The 21,281-nt window shown below is 33.2% G+C and overlaps 1 protein-coding gene across 7 annotated transcripts in view; it reads right to left on the bottom strand.

The window, feature by feature from the left end:
- Positions 1 to 21,281, bottom strand: part of CADM2 (cell adhesion molecule 2) — a gene marked incomplete at both ends in the record, with an annotated part of 1,059,071 nt that overhangs the window by 69,424 nt on the left and 968,366 nt on the right. For 2 of the 7 annotated variants that reach the window (XM_080813985.1, XM_080813986.1), the window contains one exon: positions 3,876 to 3,995. The exons of the other annotated variants lie outside the window; for them this stretch is intronic. In XM_080813985.1, coding sequence (XP_080670111.1) covers positions 3,876 to 3,995 — 120 coding nt within the window. The remainder of the gene's footprint in view (positions 1 to 3,875; positions 3,996 to 21,281) is intronic. 7 annotated transcript variants of the gene reach the window in all.

Raw genomic sequence — 21,281 nt, 5'->3', positions numbered from 1 at the left:
TATCATATCTGAGGATGGAAAACTTAATAGCAGTGAAAGAGTGTAGATGGAGACATGAATGGTGATTCATTTGCACTCACTTATTAAATATATAGATAGATAGGTAAATTATATTTTATGAAATTTAAGAAATAACATTTAAACCTCATAAAATCAAATAAAGTTATTTTACTTTAGATTATTTAATGAAAGGGGTGAAACAAGTAAGCTTAAAAAAATGCAAGATGAAAATACTGAGTCCTCTATAGTTCTCATCTTTTCTTAGGCAATACATTCTTATTACAATCTTTTTAAACTATAATTTTGAAACGTCTTTTATTAATTTATAAATGAATTGCATTTAAAGAATAATTGCATCTGAAAGCTCTAATAGGCAATAAACAAATAAAGGAATACCAGTCAACTTAAAAAATATAAGTGCAAAATTTACAACAATGTGAAAACTGGTATGAAGCTTACTAAAAAAAATACATATATATATATATTTTGTTTGTTTGGTTTTTTTTGGAAAGGGAGAGAAAGAGCGTGGGAGGGAAGGGGTATAGGGAGAGGGAAAGAGAGAATCTTAAGCAGGCTCCATGCCCAGTGCTGAGCCCTATATAGGGTTCAATCTCACAACTGTGAGATCGTAACCTGAGCAGAAATTAAGAGTCAGATGCTTAACTGACTGAGTCACCCAGGCACCCCAGAGCCTCCTCAAAAAATTAAAAATAGAAATATCATATGATCTAATATGTCTACTATGGGGTATTTGCCCGAATAAAATGAAAACACTTATTCAAAAATAAATATGCACCCCTATGTTTATTGCAATATTATTTACACTATCTAAGATATGGAAACAACCTAAGCATCCACTGATAGATGGATAAGGAAGATATGGTATACACATGCACACACACAAACGGACAAACACATATGAATATTAATCAGCCATAAAAAAAAGGACATTGTGCCATTTGCAACAGGGATAGACCTAGAGGGTCTCATGTTAAGTGAAATAAGTCAGACTGAGAAAGACAATTGCCATACAGTTTCACTCATATGTGGAATATAAAAAAAGGAAATGGATACAACAAACAAAAAGCAGAATCAGACCTATAAATACAGAGAAAAAACTGATGATTGCCCAGGGGAAAAGGGTGGTGGGTGGGCAAAATGGGTGAAGGGGAGTGGGAGATTCAGGCTTTCTAGTTACAGGATAAATAAGTGATGGTAATAAAAGGCACGGCATGAAGAATATAATCAATGATACTGTAATACCACTGTATGGTGACAGATGGTCGCACACTTGTGATGAGCATAGAATAATGTATAAACTTGTCAAATCACTATGCTGTACACCTAAACTTAACATAATGCTATATGTCAACTGTATTCACATTAAAAATGAAAAAAGGTCCTAGCTCTGATGAACTTCACATTCTAGTAAACGGCAACGGAAATTAAACAGATAAATACATAAAATAATTCATAAAAATGTTTATCTACTGACTGAGTCTTCCACTCCCTCAAATATGGACTAGAACATTAATGATACAAGTGCACATGATGGCTTTCCCAGGCCTCGGTGGTTTGTTGAAGATGGGAGAGAAAAGTAGGTATTAGACTAACATTTCATGTCAATGCTGCTTTTTTTTTCTAAACAAAATAACTACTATGAATTGCCTAACTTATAAAATATTTTTTCTTTCCACATATTTTGGTGCCTTTTGAAAAACACCTTCCATTTGTTAAGTAAAAATAATGGAATGTTGTGTGTCTTCTGTGACATTTGTAATGTTCTACTGCAGAAAACTCTTCACTGCTTTTAAAGTCCATGGTGTAAATTACACAAAACATTTTAGGAAACCTGTAAAAAGTGAATTTACTAGAAAAGGTAGAAAACTGATTTCATTTTAACTGCTGGTTCAGATGCAGTAAGTAAGATTCCACTTAAGATGCATGTGAAAAAATATAAAATATGATATTAAACACTTCACTTTGAAATAAAACATTTTTCTCTGATTTTATTCTAAGATGTGTGTATTCATATATGCTCAGGAAGGACATGAATACTTTTCCTTCATTAAGCACAGACACTGGTTACTTGGGAAGGATGCATTAATTTAATTGCTAGTGATTTTAGATAAAACATGTTTAATTTCCATAATCACACTGTCTGGCATGACCCCATCCTCAATAAATGTTTTTGAAGAAGGAAGGAATAATTGAATATTAGCAACTTTTTTTGCTATAAGTAGGTCTTCAAAAAAAAAATTAAGTCAATGTCACCATCCTTTCCCATCAAAGTCATTTGTCTGTACGGTCAGAACTTAATATTATCATAGAGATTTTGTTAGCATGCACTAATTGCATTTCACATAAGTTACTATTTGTAAAAATCTTTGGAAAATAATAAATTGAAGCAAGGTAAAAATTTAGGTATCTCTCGTTTCATACAATATCACAAAGTATTTTTTACCTTTTTCCATTTTTATTACTTTCCCCCCATTTCCATATAAATTGTTATGAGAAGGATCTTTAAATTCTTCCTACTTGTAGATTTAGCTCAAATACAATTCATTTAATAATACTAAAATAAACATAGGAATTTTTGAGAAATTCTTACACCTACTATTATCAAACTTCAGTTATCAATCATATATCATATAATAGAGTTGATGTGATTATTAAACATTAACAATTATCTAATATCAGATTTTTTCAGAAGCAAAAGAATAATATGATAACTGGTATATCAAAGCTAGCAACTCAATTTAATTTTGCAAATCAATAAAATCCCAAGGAAAACAGTCTAATTGGACAACCTTTACAAGTGAAGGAAAATAATGTTAAGCCAGTACTTAGTACAACTTTAATTAACATATATTAATGTAAAGTCCCCATGATTTCAAGTTAAATTGTTAAGTTTAACACATATTAGTATAGCCAACATAACACAAAACATGTATAAATACAAAAAGACAGATTTAAATAGGACAAATTATCTTTGAACATTGCTTATGCAAAAATTAAGTTTAAAATCTGTTTTCCTATAATGCACTTATATAATTTGTTTAATTTCTTCATCACCTACTAACCACTTAATGACTGCTCAGGAATGCTTTCTTATATTTCTGAACCATAATGTAATTATTTTTTGCCTTTAAAGATTACTTCTATTTCTTCAAGGTTGCTTTCCTTAAGGCAAGAATATTTATTAATAAACCAATACCAGAAGTTACTCACGGAGCCAAATGAATTCCTATCATCCTGAACAGCTTTACCAATATTTGTTTTTAGAACATTCTGTTAGTAGACTAAATAGATCTACTCAGAGATCTATTTAAAATGACATCCTACTTTAGGATGACATGTTGAATATTTACTTAAAAGTTCTATGTGGTGAATAGTTTATAATGACCCCATGAATTATGCCAATTTTTAGAACACATTCAACACTGTGAGTATTTTTAATCCAGTGGCAGAAGAATAAGTCATTAACATTAAACAAAGATCTTTAAAAAGCAAAAGCTACTTTTGCAACCTTGAGCATCTTATTTCTTTGCTTACATTTATAAGGTAAGGCAAAAAGCAAAAAAAAAAAAAAAGTGTCCCATGTTCACATTTAAATTGGCTCAATGTTTGCTCCATATATTTTTAACCTATATTCTGGAATATTTTCATAATCGTCATAAGTGGCACTAAAAAAATTAAAATGTACCATCTTGCCTCATATTCTATTCCGATAACCCTAACTGATAGTAATTTAGGTGACTTAATTACTCTTATAATTAAGTAAAATTGGATCTCGATTTTTCTACCCTTTTAAAAAACCCTTTAAAGCTTCATTTAATGTGTTTTCCAGGCCATAACAAAGAAGCATACTGTACCTCTTACGCTGCTGGTTGTTGCAGATGTGGTTGGGCTGGTTGTTATGGCTACAGTGGTTGTGACTGTTGCAGTGGTAAGGGAGGGGATGATAGTAGTGGAAAGCAAAGTGTTGGGAACATCTGGTGAGTGGAAAAAAACAAAATATAAAACAAAATCATATCATGCAAACAAAAGAGAAACACAAATGATTCAAATTATAAATACATAAGTCTTATTTAGGTTTAACTTTAACAGGCTTACACAGATTATCAGGTACAAAGCTGGCTGTACCACATGGTTCTTGTCATTTTTTTTTGTTCACTTCTTTTTCCCGCTCCCACACAAAGCAAAAACTTGGAGCAATGTTTGAGAATAAGCAGATTATTTGTAATATTTAGAGTGAAATTTAAAATGACAAGAATTCATTTTTTCACTGAGTCATTTAAAAAGTGTGACATGCAGTAGCAAAATAGAAACAGGTCAAACAAAAAGTGACATGCTTTGTCAAAGAAGTAAACAAAGAAAAAACACAACAGAAATAAACACAAATAACACCACCATAAAAGATTAAAGAAATGTTAATGATGGATGAGTATATGCATGTTAAATGCTTTTTTGATTTTTTTCTTTTAGGAAAACTTAATGGTAGGAAATAAGATGACAGCAATCTTTAGAAACAAACAAAAAAAGAAGCTAATTGTTATTATTATTACTTTGCTTTTCTTTTTCTCACAAATGATGTTAATGTACAGCTTAGAGTCTTGCAGATCTTACCCTGATTAGCTGGTAACGCCTTCTAACAATTTTGCAGTACCTAGGAGTCTTTAACAAGTATTGAGTCAACTAGCATGGAACCCAATATTCTGAAAGGTTTATGATTTATTTTATTTGGCATACATAGGAGAGGTGATTGAACATAGACTTGAATCATAATACTCCACCCCTAACCCATAATTAGTCAAAGTTGCCAAAAGTCAACACTAGATTCCGATAGAGAAAACATAATAAACAGAAAGAATAACTTAGAATTTTACACCAAAATCTTCCTTTCACTCAAAACTGGCTGAAAATTTGAAGAGCGGTGTAGGAAACACTGAAACAATGTAGCCAGTGTCTAGCTATAGAACCTGAGTGAGAGTCTCAAAAAGTCAAATCTTGTCTCAAGTGGATAGGCATATAATTTACACAGTGAGGAAATGAGAAACAGTTCACAAATTACCTATAATTACAGTGCTGGGGTTTGATTTCACATGTTTGCCACACAGTCCCTATATATTCAAAGTGTTTGACAGATTACTTTGCTGTTAAAAGGCTTCCTGTCATTCTCTCAGCTAAAGTCTTTGAGTCACACCAAAAATTTTCTAGTTTTTTACTTCTGATAAATTAGCCCTCCTCAATCCTCAGACTTGAACCTGCTGGATTCTCTACACTGGAGACATCAGAAAACAGTAGGAGCCTGCTCTCTTATCTTGGGTATTGATGTTTACACCTGTTTTTCAACAGGGAAAATGCTTTCTAGACAGTCAAATTAAGAAAACAACCTTCTAAAAACTCAATGGTGCTACATTAATCACTGGAGAAAACGGGTATTGCCTGGTGTGCGATTACCATGATCATAAAATAGAACTGACTTTAACAACATTATACACTGAATAAATGTATATGTGCACATGTACCTCTTATTTACTGATTTTTATAATACCTTCTTATTTTCATGGTAAGCTTTCCTAAATGGTTTAGGCAGACTGGAGGTAAATGAAAAACATTTTCTAAATTAAAAAAACATGAGTAATTTTAATTTTCATGCATACCTAAAATAGAAAATAATACATTCTTCGTTGGCTAGTAAAATCTTTTGCTTATTAGGATCTCAAAATATATGTATTTAATTTATGCAAAAGGAAATGTCTTACAGGGCTATCAAACACAAGAACATATAATGGTATTAGCTCTTTAAAACTCCATGTAAAGAAACTGATACTACCAAACCTAGCACAGATGATAAAATAATATGTTATTTGCTATTAGACAGTGAGTTAAAATATGATTCCATTAGATCTGAAAAGCAGCCTTCCAAAATCAGCCAGTATCATTCACCTCCTAAGAACTGGAATATAAATAACAGTGTTTGATGGAATTTGTTTATTTTTTGGATTAGCCAAAAAACCATTATGTGGTCTTTTTTCTTTTTTCATATCAACAAAAATAGAATAATAATATACCTTGATTTGTTTTGGAGAGAATATATATTTTCAGGTACTATGAATATTTTTGTATTAACCAAACCATATCTTTATTTCCTATAATTGTGAAAATGCAGTAGTTGTAAAAATTGTTAATCCACTTTAAGAAAACTGTCCTAGAATCTTTTAAAGTGTTCAGATAACACTACAAATCATTATTGGCTCATACTATGACTCCTGCTTTGTCAGTCCATCATCCTCTCATCGTTCCCTCTTGACTTCAAATGTACCTAAAAACAAATCGGGTGAAAGAAATTTGATGGAAAACACCTTGGAAAAATAACAACTGGGCCAGGTAAAGTATCTGTCAAATAAGAAATCTCTCCCAGTCACTGTTAGATTTTCAGTCATTACTAACTTTATTTCATCCTACGGGTTCTGAAACATTTTAAACATTTTCATTTATCCTTTTTATGCTACACTCTTGTTTATCCAATTATTTCAACTCTACTGTAAAAGAGCAAATTTGGAATGATCTAAATACTCAACACCAGAAGAGTAATCAGAATCAACTGAAATGCATCTACATAGGATCAGTAGGAATTCATGGAATTCTTAGAAAGATAAAAAAAGTTGTACGATATTTCTCTCTTCTACCTAAACTTTCTGTCTGCTCTGATTTTATTGATATTTGTCTCCACACTTGACAATCAATCCTTGAAGGGAAGAACTCTGCCTATTTATTGTTCAGATCCTAGCACAAGTTACAAGGTGAAGAAATATTTACTAAATGAATTTGTTCATAGCATAATAAACATATAACATATTTTAGGGGATCTAGAAAAGTCCATTTTTTTGACGGGGTCATCTAGTTAATATAAAACTAAAAGATTTCATTATTTCTTTTTTAAATTAAATTAAATTAAATTAAATTTTTTTTCAGTGTTCCAAAATTCATTGTTCATGCACCAAACCCAGTACTCCATGCAATACGTGCCCTCCATACATCTACTAAAAAATCCTCTCTGTCTTCAATATAGATAGACAATAATAATTTTCTGAAAGGTAATTTTTTTTTTTTTTACTGTTTTTTAAGTAAACTCTCATTCCAACGTGGGACTTAAACTCACAACCCCAAGATCAAGAGTCACAGACTCTACCAACTGAGCCAGCCAGGTGCCCCTAAAAGACGAATTTTTAAGATCACAATTTATAGCTTCTTCCTAAAATAAATATCCTTGCTAACAAAATGAATTACTTCCCACCTTTCCTGCTACTTTGAAAGTAGTGTGAGCCTGACCTGAGATTCATGTCCTCCATGTTCCTTATGAACTCTTCATTTTCACTTAATTCAAGACTATCAAAGAAAGAGTAATAGGCCAGGAGGGCTCACTAAGTAGATCCTATCCTGATCATTAATAAAAAATCACAACAAATTTATGAATTGTCTATTATTATCCCCACTTAATGGATGAAAGAAATTTGAGATAGAACCTCCTTGTCTCTAAATTTAAATATATATGCATATGTATATACTAGAGTACAGAGAGAATATTTTATTTCATAGGAGTATAATGGAGAAGTTTCTTGAACACTTCCACCTCAAGATCATTTATTTTAGCTGCCTGACTGCAACTCTTGTCAAAGCAGAAATTAGAAAAAGACTCTGAGCTGCCTTTCTAAGTCCAAATACTCATATTGAATTTTCACTCCTGTAACGTTTTGCATCATTTCCAAATTGTTTAAAAGGTCTGGTTTGGTGCATTCTCTTTTGGCCTTTTATTTAGATACTGATAGTGAAAATGGAGCTTCATTTTCATTAGGAAGCATGACATTGGAAACACTAGTACCTATCATTTGTCTCATTTTTAGGTATTTAGAATTCTGTCCAGTTTTAAAACCATTATACTGTTAATACAAAGTGCTCAGTCAAATATAGTACAGGATAGAAAAGGCAGTGGGTCATTTTTTTCCCTTCCAAGACATACTCATTTTTTTAAGAATAAAAATATACTAATCCACACGCAGAAGAATTACACATGTGCACACACACAATAAAAATAACTGAATCCTGAATTGACATTAATTTACTGTTCATAAAGCAAGATAATCTGTAGTCATATTAACATTTTATGTCATTTGCTGAATATGACTTGTTGATTTTAGATCTTAATATTTTAATATTATATGATTAAAGGGTATCTTAACATGGGCACTAAGTAACTACAAATTAAAAAAAGAGATATTAATAGTTTGTGACATAATTTATGAATATCAGAATTCAGAAATGATAACTATATAATAAGTTAATCAATTAACTACATGGCATTTCATCTCTGATTTCTACAATACAAAAGATGGGGTCAAATTTTTTATTGCCATTTTCCTTGGAGACTATCTTATTTGAATCAAATAATATTGAATTTGCCTGAAAAAAAGTAGTTACAAATAAAATGTTCAAATTTACAATTTACAAAAGAAATTAACTGTATTATATATTTCCTAGATGTTAAAGCATAAAGAATGAAGAGTTAGTACTTGATAAAATATGTAGTGGATAAAAATGGTTTTTAGGGAAGTGAACAAAGTAAAAATAATCTGATTTTATTTGTCTGAATAGATGTATACCATAGCAAAGGCAAGGCTTCGTTTAAAGGAAAAATAACCTTTTTTATAGGGAACTGAGAAAAGTAAAGCTTCCAAGACATGAAAATATTTGCTTATAGTTTTACCTACACATAAGGCGTGAATTATAATAAATTACACTTCTCATTTCAGTTGTAACATATATACTATTTTCCTGTAAAAGAAAAATTCAGAAGTATTTCAATAATGTCAGACAGAACCCCAAATTTAGTCAATTGTACAATTGCATATTAGTGCAAAGTCTAAGTAGGCAGCCAAGAGTTATTCATGTGAGCAAATGCTGGGTTACAAATAAATGCAGTGTAAATAGTGCAGGTTACTTCTGTAAGGATCTACTCACTTGCAGAAGCACAATTTCAGCTCACACAACAATGTTGTTGAATCAGGAAACTGAAATCCATGTACAGGGACCATAACTAAACTTTGCTAATGACTGATTCATCAGTCCATCATCTCTCCTGATCAGCCTGCTTGATTCTGCCATGAAGAACTCCAAACCGCCTCCACCATTGTTGTTAGGCACCTCATTGGAATGAGGGTCTAGAGTTCCTCAGAGCATATGTGCCTGTCTTCTTTTCTTTATTTTTCATAGTGCCTGGTTAACATAAGCAAAGAAACTGAAGTCTAGCGCACAAGAAGACATATGCCCCTGACCCAAGTCTTTTCCCAAAATTCTAGACTTAGTTCTTGCTGTTCTTCTCTTTGCCACCGTGTTCTCAGAGCCACATCCTGTTCCTTTATCTTTCCTTATCCTTATCTTTCCTGTTTCCAATATCTTCCTTCAAAGCACCCTCAAAGCACTTAGTGCATACTTCTACACAAGCTTGTTACACATTACATTACCATTTTATTTATATATCTATCTCACCAATTAACTTCAAGTTCAGTTGTTATAAGTCAACATGTCTTCTTTTTTTAAAATATTATTTTGCCATGGGACAAATTTACTCTGATTCATTCCCCCAGTATTTTCCAAACTCTGGCCCTTTCTTGATATACCTAGCAAAATGCTACTCCCAAGTTTCAGCCTGATTTGGATCTGCTCAGTGTAGACTTCCTTAACCAAATGAACATCAACTGATTCCCCTTCTCTCTGAATATCCATCTTCTTTTTTTTCCTTGCATTTACGTACTGCTTCCCTCACTATATTACTAATACCCTCATGACAACAATGCTCTACATTCGTGGGCAGCCATATGGGCACAACCGAAGTTATGGGCTTCTCACTAGCTCTGTGTCTCTATTTCTCTCTCCCAGTGGAGGATAGAATACATGTGTGATGCTACAGTAAGATTTTTAATTTAAATTTAATTTACATAATCAATTAATATACTCTATTCTTCTAACTTAATAATGATAAACTATATAGTACACAGAATATATATCAAAGCTCTTCATGGAATTGGTCATTGAAAACGGAGGCTATAACATTTATTTGGCACTAACATGCATTGTTTGTATTTTATTCTTTTCACAAGCCAACAAGATGATAAGATAACAAAGAGAATAGAATAATGATACACTTCTGTGCTTCCTACAGGTACCTAGTTCTAGGCTTTGAATTTGACTGGTACTTTATAAATAATGCTCCTATCGGTGGTAATGACAATGATGTCAGTAGATAGGGAATAGTATCATTTTTAATAACATGAATCAGTAATTGAGACTTATTCATGGTTAATTTGTGAGAAAAAAAAATCCCCTCCTTGTTATTACCATGTATGAGATGTTTTTTTAGAAATTTCTGCTAAGAGTCTTCAAGTCTAAATGATTATTTAAAAAAATTAAAATGCAGCACGCTGAAGAATCTTATATTCTGAATGTGGGTTTTCAATGTTTTTAAAAGTGTTAGAGCTCTAAATCATATCATCCAATTCAATAATAGAAAAGTGCCCTTTTTAATCACATCCTAATGAAGGAATTAAAAAAAAAAGTGCAACCACATTTTGTTACTGGAGCTTATTAGAGCAGAGCAGATCCTGTATAACCTTGTTAAAATGAAATCAGTTCCAACAAGCACTGTATACAATAAATTGAAGAATGGTGTAGCACCTTTTTTCCAATAACGAGCTTTTCAGGTTAAAGGTATGTTCTGTTCCCTACAAACGCAGTGTACAATAATTTCTAACTTGTCAACCCGTTTTGTTTTCTGGCAGTTTCTCTTTTTAAAAATGGCATTCTGGCCCATTCAGAATGGATTTTCTAAGCAAAATTAAGTCTAAAGAGTCCCAGAAGCCCAAGCTGCTTGTTTCTCTCCAAGGACTAGTGTTCAATAGGGAGAAAAATTGCTACCATTTAGTCTGGACTCCATATGTCTACTTTCTTTCTGCTTTATGTCACTAACTCTCCAGGGTGGTCCAAGGGTAATCAAGAGTCCAAACCAAGGATTATTAGTGGAGATACAGAAGGGTCAGAACTCAACATATATTAGAAGTATTAAGGTAAGAAATGTCTTTTTGAAAGACGCTATTCACATTTCCTAACCTTAAAAATAACAGGGCATCCTTAACCTTCTTACTGATAATTGCACTGCCATTGGAAGCAATTGTAATGGAAAAATGTACTGTATTTGCTTTTTTACCTGTGCAGAGAAGGACGTTTATCTGCTCCCATTATGTTCAGCTACATGGAGCAGCCTATTTGGATTATAGCATAAGAATGGGTAACAGCACCGCGGCTCTTACTGAAATGACAACCACCGGGCTGACAAGCCCTCAACTTGCCCATGCATGCTTCCTTCTCAAGAGCCATATGGTAACCTCATCTGCTTCATAAAAAGGAACCCTTTTAAAAATTAGATTTGAATGAATCCCTTTTCATCCCTCTGATAGCTTCTACTGGCTTCACATACTAAATGGAAGCCTTATGCAATTAAAAAAAAAAAAAAAGCTGTTTTTAAAAAATGAAAAGTACTGCAATTTTAACCTGTAGGCGGTTCCATGTAATTGCAGGAAAAGTTTATGAATAAAATCAGTCTGTTGTTTGAAAAAAAGTGTACATTTTTTTCTCTTAAAATATTCCTTTATATCCCAAACTGACAAAAGTAAAGTGAAATTTAAAACAGGAAAAAAAAAAAAAACCACCCTTCCAAGTGGATGATCCTACATTACTTAGCTCCCCCTACTTCAATATGATGAGCTCTTTCTTAAAAGTACTTTGTCAAAAAGTAAATCAGATGATTTGGTCAAATACTTTAAGTTCTGCGAGGATGAAAGTTGTTTTTGGGAAAAGAGCTCTGTCACTGGTTAAAGAAAAGCTCAAATCAAGTATGAATACATACGGGAGACACGCGATCTAGGAGAAAAACACTGGTTGAGAAATCCACATACTGACCCCCATCCCTAATGTTTGGAGTTCTCACACAAAGCAAAGTATTTCCTAACCTTACAACAGATTATTAAATAAACTGTCCCCACCCCGGGATTTAGTTATACAAACTGATTACCTTCCCCAAGCTATTGACATTTAAAATATGCTCTCAATAAGAAAGTGAATATTTTACCAAAGTAAAGCATTTCTAACCATGGAACTTCATATTCTCCTGAATACGTCTCTTGGAATATTCCACTTAATGAAGGGACCCTGAAAACATCTCTCAAGTCACATCGTGGTGAGGCACAGGACTGAAAACTCTTCACTTTTTAATTTTTGCTATGAAGTCGAGGCATAATAGGGAGTGTTTATTTATTTCTTACAGGCTCTGAAGTGTTTGGCCTAACTCTTATATATAGTAGATACTTAAGGAAATTTTTCTGAAATAATAAAGAATTAGATAGTATAACATTGTGGTAGAGATTTTCAGGAAAAAAAAATTGTCCAGAAATAAATATTACCTTTGTAAGTGATGTTATAGACTTCCAAAGAACAAATCCAATTTCTAGTAAGCAATAATCACAGAATTTTGCAAAAACAAAACAGAACAAAACAAAACAGACATGTGAAGTCAATTGCAAAAATCTTCTAATTTCTATGATTGCTTTTTTCTTTCATTTTTTAAAATTTAAAATCAATTCACCAACACATAGTACATCATTAGTTTCTGATGTAGTGTTCAATGATTCATCAGTTGTGTATAACACACAGTGCTCATCACATCACGTGCCCTCCTTAATGCCCATCACCCAGTTACTCCATCCCCTGACCCACTTCCCCTCCAGCAACCCTCAGTTTTCCCAGAATCAAGAGTCTCTTCTGGTTTGTCTCCCTCTCTGATTTCTTCACATTCAATTTTCCCTCCCTTTCCCTGTGATCCTCTATGCTATTTCTTATATACCACATATGGTTTCAGTCATATGTGGAACTTTTAGGATTTGTATTGAAGATATTAATCCTTCTATACACATTCTATACACATTGTCCATTTTGTGCACTGCTTAACTGCATAAGGCACCATTTACATATGGATTGCTAAATAAATATATCTCTGGGTATCATTTCTTTTCCCCATATGAGATGAAACCTAAAGGTCTTGATTTTGGTGACAAAAAAGAGTGAATACCAGTTTCCCTAATTCTGCTCCAAAGTCAGGATACCAGTATACAGAAGTCAGGGCAGTATACACACAGACACGCATATAAATGAATATATGTGGATATGTGTGTTTATGTATATACATATGTATGTACATATATATTATTTTACTAAAGTTTATTCTGTTGAAAAGAGAGGGAGAGAGATACAAAGATAGAGATATACAGAAAGGGACAAAGAAATACTATAATCCTTAAAGAAATATTTATTGATTGTTTACCATTTAGAAGGCATTGTTCTAAGAGCTGGAGATACAGAGATGAATGAGAGTCATAAGATCTCTGCTTTCAAGAAAGTCATAATCTACTGGATGGATATAGAATATATTCACATATATAGATACATACATATAGTATATAAATATACTATATTTATATAAACATATATAAACATAAATGCATACATATATATGTATATATACTTATATACAAAATAAAAAATACCAATATACAACTTAAGTAGCAAATAATGATAAATGACTTGCAGAGAATTAAAATTAAGTGCCGCATGATTGAAGCCATTTTAGATTGGAGTGGACAAAAATGATCTCTCTCAGAAGATTCACTTAATCAAGATCTGAATGATAAGAAATCATTCTTGCAAATATCCATATTCATGCTTCCAGGACAAGCATTCTGGACAAACTTCCTAGAGAGAGAATGAAATTGATGTCTTAGAGGAGTTGAAAGAGAACCAGGGAAACAGAAGTGATCAGGTAGAGAGTGATGAGATGTCTCATATGCAGGGTTTAGTAAATGAAGCTGATAGGATTTGGGTTTTACACTAAGTGTAAAGTTTTACACTAAGTGTGATGAAATGCCTTTAGAAAGATTTAAATAGGGGAAAGATATGAAGGAATATATATTTAAAACATTTATATATTATAGCTGTGTGGGAAAGAGATCATAGACATGGACGTCTCTCTAGTCTAGGCTAGAGAGAACAACGGAGAGAAGAGGACATACTGAACACATGGTTTAGGAATAGTGTCAACAGAACATGCTGATGAGTTGGAGATAAAGGTAAAGAGGGGTTAAGGATAGTTCTTAGATTCTGGAATAAGTACATGATATGCTGTTACAATGTTAGTGAAAACTATATTGTAAGAAGCTACAAAGCAGGTTTTATGAAAGATCTGTATCTTCTAGTTGGGTGTGCCATTATTTCTGAAAACAAATGCCCAAATTCCCCCCCTTGGACTTGAATATTGCTTCAGTCCTCTAACGAATGTGTCAACTAATGCTCATAAACTTGAGTAGAAGAGCTTTGTACATCTTTGTAAAGCTACAATCTAACCTTATTTCCACATAAAAATCTAGAAAGACTGAGTATCATGAATTCTTCCATTTACTTTACTACAACTAATAGAAAAGATTATGTATAAGTAGCGCAAGAAAAGATATTTAAATTGCTAAAATTGTTGGGTGGTACACTCTTCTCCATTCAGGCAGGAATGAGGGCTTTCCCCACGGATGGTTTTGCCGGTGCTCCATGGGGGTACCACACAAACATTTACTTTACAGTGGCAGAGCAGTATCTTTGAATGAAATTTTTACTCTGAAAGGTAAAACCTTAATTTATCCAATTCACACTCATCTTAAAGAGATGGAATTAAAACTCAACTCTGTATTCAGTATGCTGCACATATGCAACTTTTAAATGTTTTATAATGAAACAGTGCTCTTGACTCCACTATTTGATCCCATTCCCCTTCTCTCTGCAGAGTTCAACAGCACATTCATCCAGTCAGAGGTATGCCTTTCCCACAGGCATCACAGCTCTCCCTGCTTTATTCATGTGCAGAAATGATATGTTTTATCTCAGCGATTAAAGAAGATACAGTTTTAAGAATCGTCCAACTAGTTTACTGTCTGCAGACTCTCAACCAGAGATGAGAGCAGCGACCATAGGGCTCTTCCATTAGCACACGGTTTGTTGCTCCGTATGGGTGTCTTTTCTCTCCTTTTCTTCCTTCTCTGTGTGTTTTCCCACCTATGCTTCTAAAGAAAGCTTCTCCAAAGGAAAAATGCTCATTATGAGTACATAGAATTAATTTACCAACTGGTTGGTCTGTTTCTGTGTGAGGGAACAGATTTTAGCTGAATCTCTTTTTAATGTTTACTAGGCTGTGCATCTGTCCATAATCCAGTCTTCTCTCTCTCACTGCCCACCCACCCATATGAGCTCAAAAATTCACTCTTTTGGTTCCACAGTGATCTGCATCACCTGGCTAACACTACAACTAAGGGGGGAAAAAAAGTCATGTAGTCTCATTGTTTCTAAACGTTTCATTGCAACATAAATGTAATAGTAAATTTAGATGTTATTGCCAACTTTTTAGTCTAGCTACATATTCACTAGGAAGCACTGAAGTGCATTTTTTCATGTGATGAGCGTCTTCAGTAGTTTTCAAATCATTGATAATCATGACATGAATATGTATAACAAATACTGTAAGACTAGAAATACATGTATTATAATTGTGTTTGCTTAGTTCTATGGTAAGATAAGTTTACAAACAAGTTCAGCATATTAGTTTATGATATTCCAAATCTATTTCATAATCATTACCCCATTCACCTGTAGATGCATTAATTATTTTGTTAAATTTAGAACCAGGTACTAATAACCCTAAAGCCACTGAATTTATATCCTACACCCGAGTGAAATATTTGAAGGAGGTGATAGATGATTTGGAAACGTTTGCTAAGTTCAAAGTCCACCCTCCGTGCCTTAGTTTGCATCTCTCCCACAGTAAGCAAATCAAGTAAAAGGGAAAATCAGCACTGAAGATTAAAAGCGAGTCTGCACTTAAATATAATCTGTGAAAAAGATATATATCTAAATATGCAACAAAGCTAGGTACTTCGCTTGATGCAGAAGTCTGCAACATCTGTGTGTATACCTATCTCTGAGTATTTTTGATATTTATTATTTACAATAAAAGTAGAAGAAAATGAAAATAGTAGTTGTATTGACTTTTAAAAGCTGAAAAAGTATATGCAATCGCTTGATACCTTTTACCAGACTCACACACACAGAGATTTCTAGCAGTAATATTCCCACTTACTATTAAAAATCTAAAATACTATTTTAATGATGGTTCTTATTAACTAACAATAAAATGTGATGGATCCTATATTTTGTGTGTGTGTGTGTGTGTGTGTGTGTGTGAATGTGAGTGTATGTGTATTATTTCTGAGGTAAATTATCCTGGAAACATAAAAAAAAGCTATCATGTTTTTCAGCAGTATTCATTGCAGTAGATACATGATCAAATAAATAAAACAAACCATAACTGTCAAGTGATATCTTAGAGATAGCAAGTCAGTGACTGACACTAACATAAAGAAGCTTTTTATTATTTTTTACTTTCTACCATAATAATACTAGTTATGGAGAGTTTTACTTGTTTTATGTGGTCATTAAGGTAAAATTTGCTCAAAAAGCAAAATATGTACACATAAAAGTAAAAATATGATAGGGAATATAGTGGGTAATTTTACTTAAAACAAGAATAGTAAGTTAAGATTATGATGTAATGAATTGTTACAAAAGTTATTCACACAAATAGAAAAATAATGAAGTAAAGGAATTTTAGAACAGTGGCAAAATAATTTTAAATCTCATATAAGGGTTATTACGTTAATAGGAAGAATATATTTGAAGAGAGGTGGGAAATGACACACAAACCTTTCTCAAAGAGTGCATCTCTATTCTGTTATGACCACCTGAAACAACCCTGAGTCAGGTTCTGAGTGGAGTGGATTCTCCACTGAAACTCTCATCTGAGTGTCTGGAACTCTCTCCCACGATCTGGGCCTGCCATGCGCAGTGCCACTACTGGTGGAAAAAGAAATAAGCTACTCATTTTTTTCTACTTGTATTGCTATATATCTTCCCAAATCCCGAGGAGGGTTTTGAGGGTGCAGATGATACTAAGGAGTCCCGGCTTCTCTGTTCCACTTCCATTTGTATTTTTTTTTTTTTTATAAATGATTTTATTTATTTATTTGACAGACAGAGATCACAAGTAGGCAGAGAAGCAGGCAGAGAGAAGGGGGAAGCAGGCTCCCTGCTGAGCAGAGAGCCCCATGTGGGGCTCGATCCCAGGACCCTGGGATCATGACCGGAGCTGAAGGCAGAGGCTTTAACCCACTGAGCCCCCCAGGCGCCCCTTCCATTTGTATTTTGAGGAGTGGTTACAAATTTCTCTAGCATGAGTATAAAGGCAGGTAAAAGGTACTGGCAGTGCAGAGAAAGAAGAAATTTAAGATTTGGAGGAAATCTGATTTGTGTTTCTCACTGTCATATTCTTTCTCAAAATTTCCCAGGTGCTGTATGTTTCTGACACTTTCAAAAGAACATGTGTTTTGCAACAGTTGATGAGAAATAAATATTAGAACTTGAGTTGCTTCTATCCACAAAATAAGATTAGCTTCAGGTCATCTGTAATTCTCTGCAGCTATTCCTTGTGTGATAAAAAGTTATCCTCCATGTTCCCTATCCAGGAAGATATGTATCTGGGAAGTCTTGCTTGAGGAGAAGATATTTTACCTAAACCCTCTGAACTTTATGTTGTATTAGAGAAACAAGAATAATTATAACTTTTATCCTGTACTCTCTATGTAACTAATTTGCCATACCATTGAAATTTTAAGATATCCTCTGTTGCTAGTTGGCAAGAATTTACAACTGTCTCATTCTTTAATAGATATAACCTAATTTATGCTCTGAGTACCATTCAGGGAAGACTCTGTGCGCTAAAGTGTATGCAACTCTTGTGTAAGGTTTTCATCAGAGATTGAGTGGATTGAGATTTCCTTTGGTATCTTAAGGCTACTAGTGATATAATAATAATAATTTGATTTATTGCATATGTATGCACCTGGCACTATGCTGGCTACTTCCATTTGTGATGTACACTATTAGCCTTTGAACAATTCAGAAGTGCTGTGTTACTATTTTTTTTTTTTTAATTATAGACACTTGGACCACACTCTCAAAGACTTCAAACAGCTACATGATTGTATGTCCATTCTTCTCTAGTTCTTTTATTTTGGTATTATAACTACTTGAATGCTTATCTTCCATGTTAAATTCTAAACTTAAGTTCTATTCACCTTTGCTCCTATAGCGGTTTAGTATTCAGTAGTTAAATGCTAAATATTTATTTGGTGAATGAATGATTTTTTTCTCTTGATCTGAGTTCTCCAAATAGTAAAACAGCAATGGAATAGTATGCTTAAACGCCATTGACATGGAAATAATCAGCCCTTCTAAAAAAATAAATAAATAGTATTTCGATAGCAACAAAAATACGAAAATGACTTCAATATTTTTATACAGAAGCAAAAAAAAAAAAAAAAAAAAGGAGACAAACCACGAAAGACTCTTAACTCTAGGAAATAACCTGAAGGTTGCTGGAGGGGAGGTGGCTAGAGGGATGGAGTAAATGGGTCATGGGCATTAAGTGGGGCACGTGATATGATAAGCACCAGATGTTGGATGTAACTGGTGAATAACCGAACTCTACATCTGAAAATAATGATGTACTATATGTTGGCTAATTGAATTTAAATTAAAAAAAAAAAACTATTCTGACATGAATTAATAGTATATATAACTAAGGCTACCAATTCAACACATACATTTTTCCACTGCTGAACTTGTTAATGAAAAATGCTACTTTCTTTTCTGATGAAAGCCTGCAAAGTACAAATTGTCCATAAATATAATATTTTATCCTACAAGTATTTGTATGTTAAATTTTGTTAGACCTTTCACTGATGGTGAATTTTAGACTGGCGGTTTCAAATTACCATCTGTAGTTCTAAAGCTGAAATTTGTAAAGGTGTAATTAGGAGGGGGTAGAAAACTCTCCAGTGTCCACAACACAAAATGTCAGTGCTGTTAACAATTAAATGTGATAACGTTTAAATAATGTACTTCCACTGACACCCAAAGAATAAAATCTAACCATTAGGATGACATCTAGATAGCAGATGATTTCACAGGAAAGTGCTCAGACCTCCATCAAGTTAAGAATCAATAGAACGTGGGCAACTGTGGTAGAGTCAAAGACACAGTCTCAGCTCATGAAAGGCCCTTCTGTGCTAGAGCTATATTAAATTATCACAGCTAATGTAAAATCAACCTTGGTGTAAAAGATAAAAGGGTAAAGTTCTCACAAATGATCACTTATCACTCCATTCCGAAATGCATACAGCATTCATTATAGATCGAAATGCCACTCAAATTTCATCATTTAGTAGGGTTTTGAAACAGCCAAACCATTAACAGAGGAGAGTAGCTTTTTATATTTATACAACCAGTGACTAATGAAACATTATACCCTGTGTGCAAAGGGGGAAAAAACCTTTATTTTGTAATGAACCCAATTGGAGCTCTTTTTAAACACAGAGTAATATGGTTTCACTGTTTCATCGAGCCTCTCATTACTTGTGTCAATAATCCTAGGTAAACTACTGTTGAACTTCACAGCATTTATCTAGCAGCATGAATAACATTAATCTATGGGGTGCTTTTGATGAATTGTAGTTCAAAAAGCAAAGCCAAAAATGACTTCTTACAAAGTGGTTAGAGAAGTATTTATTAGAAATATGTCAACCGCCAAATACCTAAAGGTAGCTTGGCTATTTAGGAAATCATGCTGTTGGCTTGCTTGCAAACACTGGGAAAACATATGCATTTGCTCCACTTGAATTATGTAAAAAAAAAAAAAAAAAAAAGGATGACATACTTTTTATCTAAACTGTATTATTTTTTCTATCACTTCCCTTCTAACTCTTGGTATTTTTGTGTCCTATTGCTTTCGACACAATGTGACATGCTCTACAAAATGCCCCTAGGTTCCCTACAACTGTCAGTGAGAAGTATTCAGAAAGCGCAGAGTGAATCAGACTTCACTTCTATGACTGCATGAGCTACACACACAGGTCAGCATGAACTGAAAGCTACTCCTGGGTCCTGCTCCAAGGATCTAAGTTATTTTCTTGACACGCCCAGGACTTGTTAGACTCTCTCTGGCAGGAAGCCTGGCAGGCAGTGTCTACAGGGCTTTAACACATTTAGTTCCAATTTATGAATTTAATTGGATTAGGCTGATCTTTCCAGAAAGTTGTAATCTGCACAATTCATAGGATGCTAGAAATTAATCTCTCAGCTCTGTCTTCAAAGAGTTTATATGTGGTCAGTCTATGTACTACAAGTCCTCGTTGGCCTTCAACAGCAAAGTGGTATTAAGAATTGAAAGACTGCATACACTATTGTAATTTGAGAATAAGAAAGTTGTATATTGATTTAATATATTCTCTTTCTCCAATTTGTCCTGTACCACAACAAAATAAATACCTGGGGAAAAAACATAAACTGTATTAATTTTTTCCCTAAAATAAAATCTCTTTACAAAGAATTAGACTCTACCTCCCCACCACCAAATTATATTTTAGAGAGGTACAGAACTAATTCATGCTTCTCATAATATTTTATAATTTGATTCATGGGAAAGATCTCAAATAAATATACTCCATTCATATTTTTAAGATACACTGGCTTTATTACAGTATCATGTTTTATACAGTGTTCATTTGGAATACTGTTATATTATATTAGCACAATACTAGTCTTAGAAAAGGTTTTCATAGTGAAATATGAGGAAAATCTTACATTCTCTAATGTTTCTTTCTCTTGGAAATTCACAATGTAACCTGGCATAGTTAATAAACTCTGAGAAGTCTTGCAATAAAGAAACTTGACTAATTTTTTATAACATTATTTATCGATCTCATAAAAGTTCATCTCTATCTAACAATATATTAAAGCTGTATCATGAGCAACAATTGCAGCTTTTGGAGATTTGGAAAAACAGGGATTGTCTCAGTCTTAGGTACTGTTATTTCTTTTTGCCATTTTGTTATATTTACTCATATTGTGAGATTAGTGCAGTGAAGAAAAAATGTCTGTTTGAAATCATTGTTCATAAGAAATTAATGCAATTATATATTGTACACCTCTATCTTTGCTGCATCTCAGTAATGTGTTAT

Source organism: Martes martes (assembly GCF_963455335.1).
Source record: "Martes martes genome assembly, chromosome: 1".
In the NCBI taxonomy this organism is placed as follows: Eukaryota; Metazoa; Chordata; class Mammalia; order Carnivora; family Mustelidae; genus Martes; species Martes martes.
The sequence above is the reverse complement of the archived record's forward strand: the minus strand, read 5'-3'. Positions and strand labels throughout refer to the sequence as shown.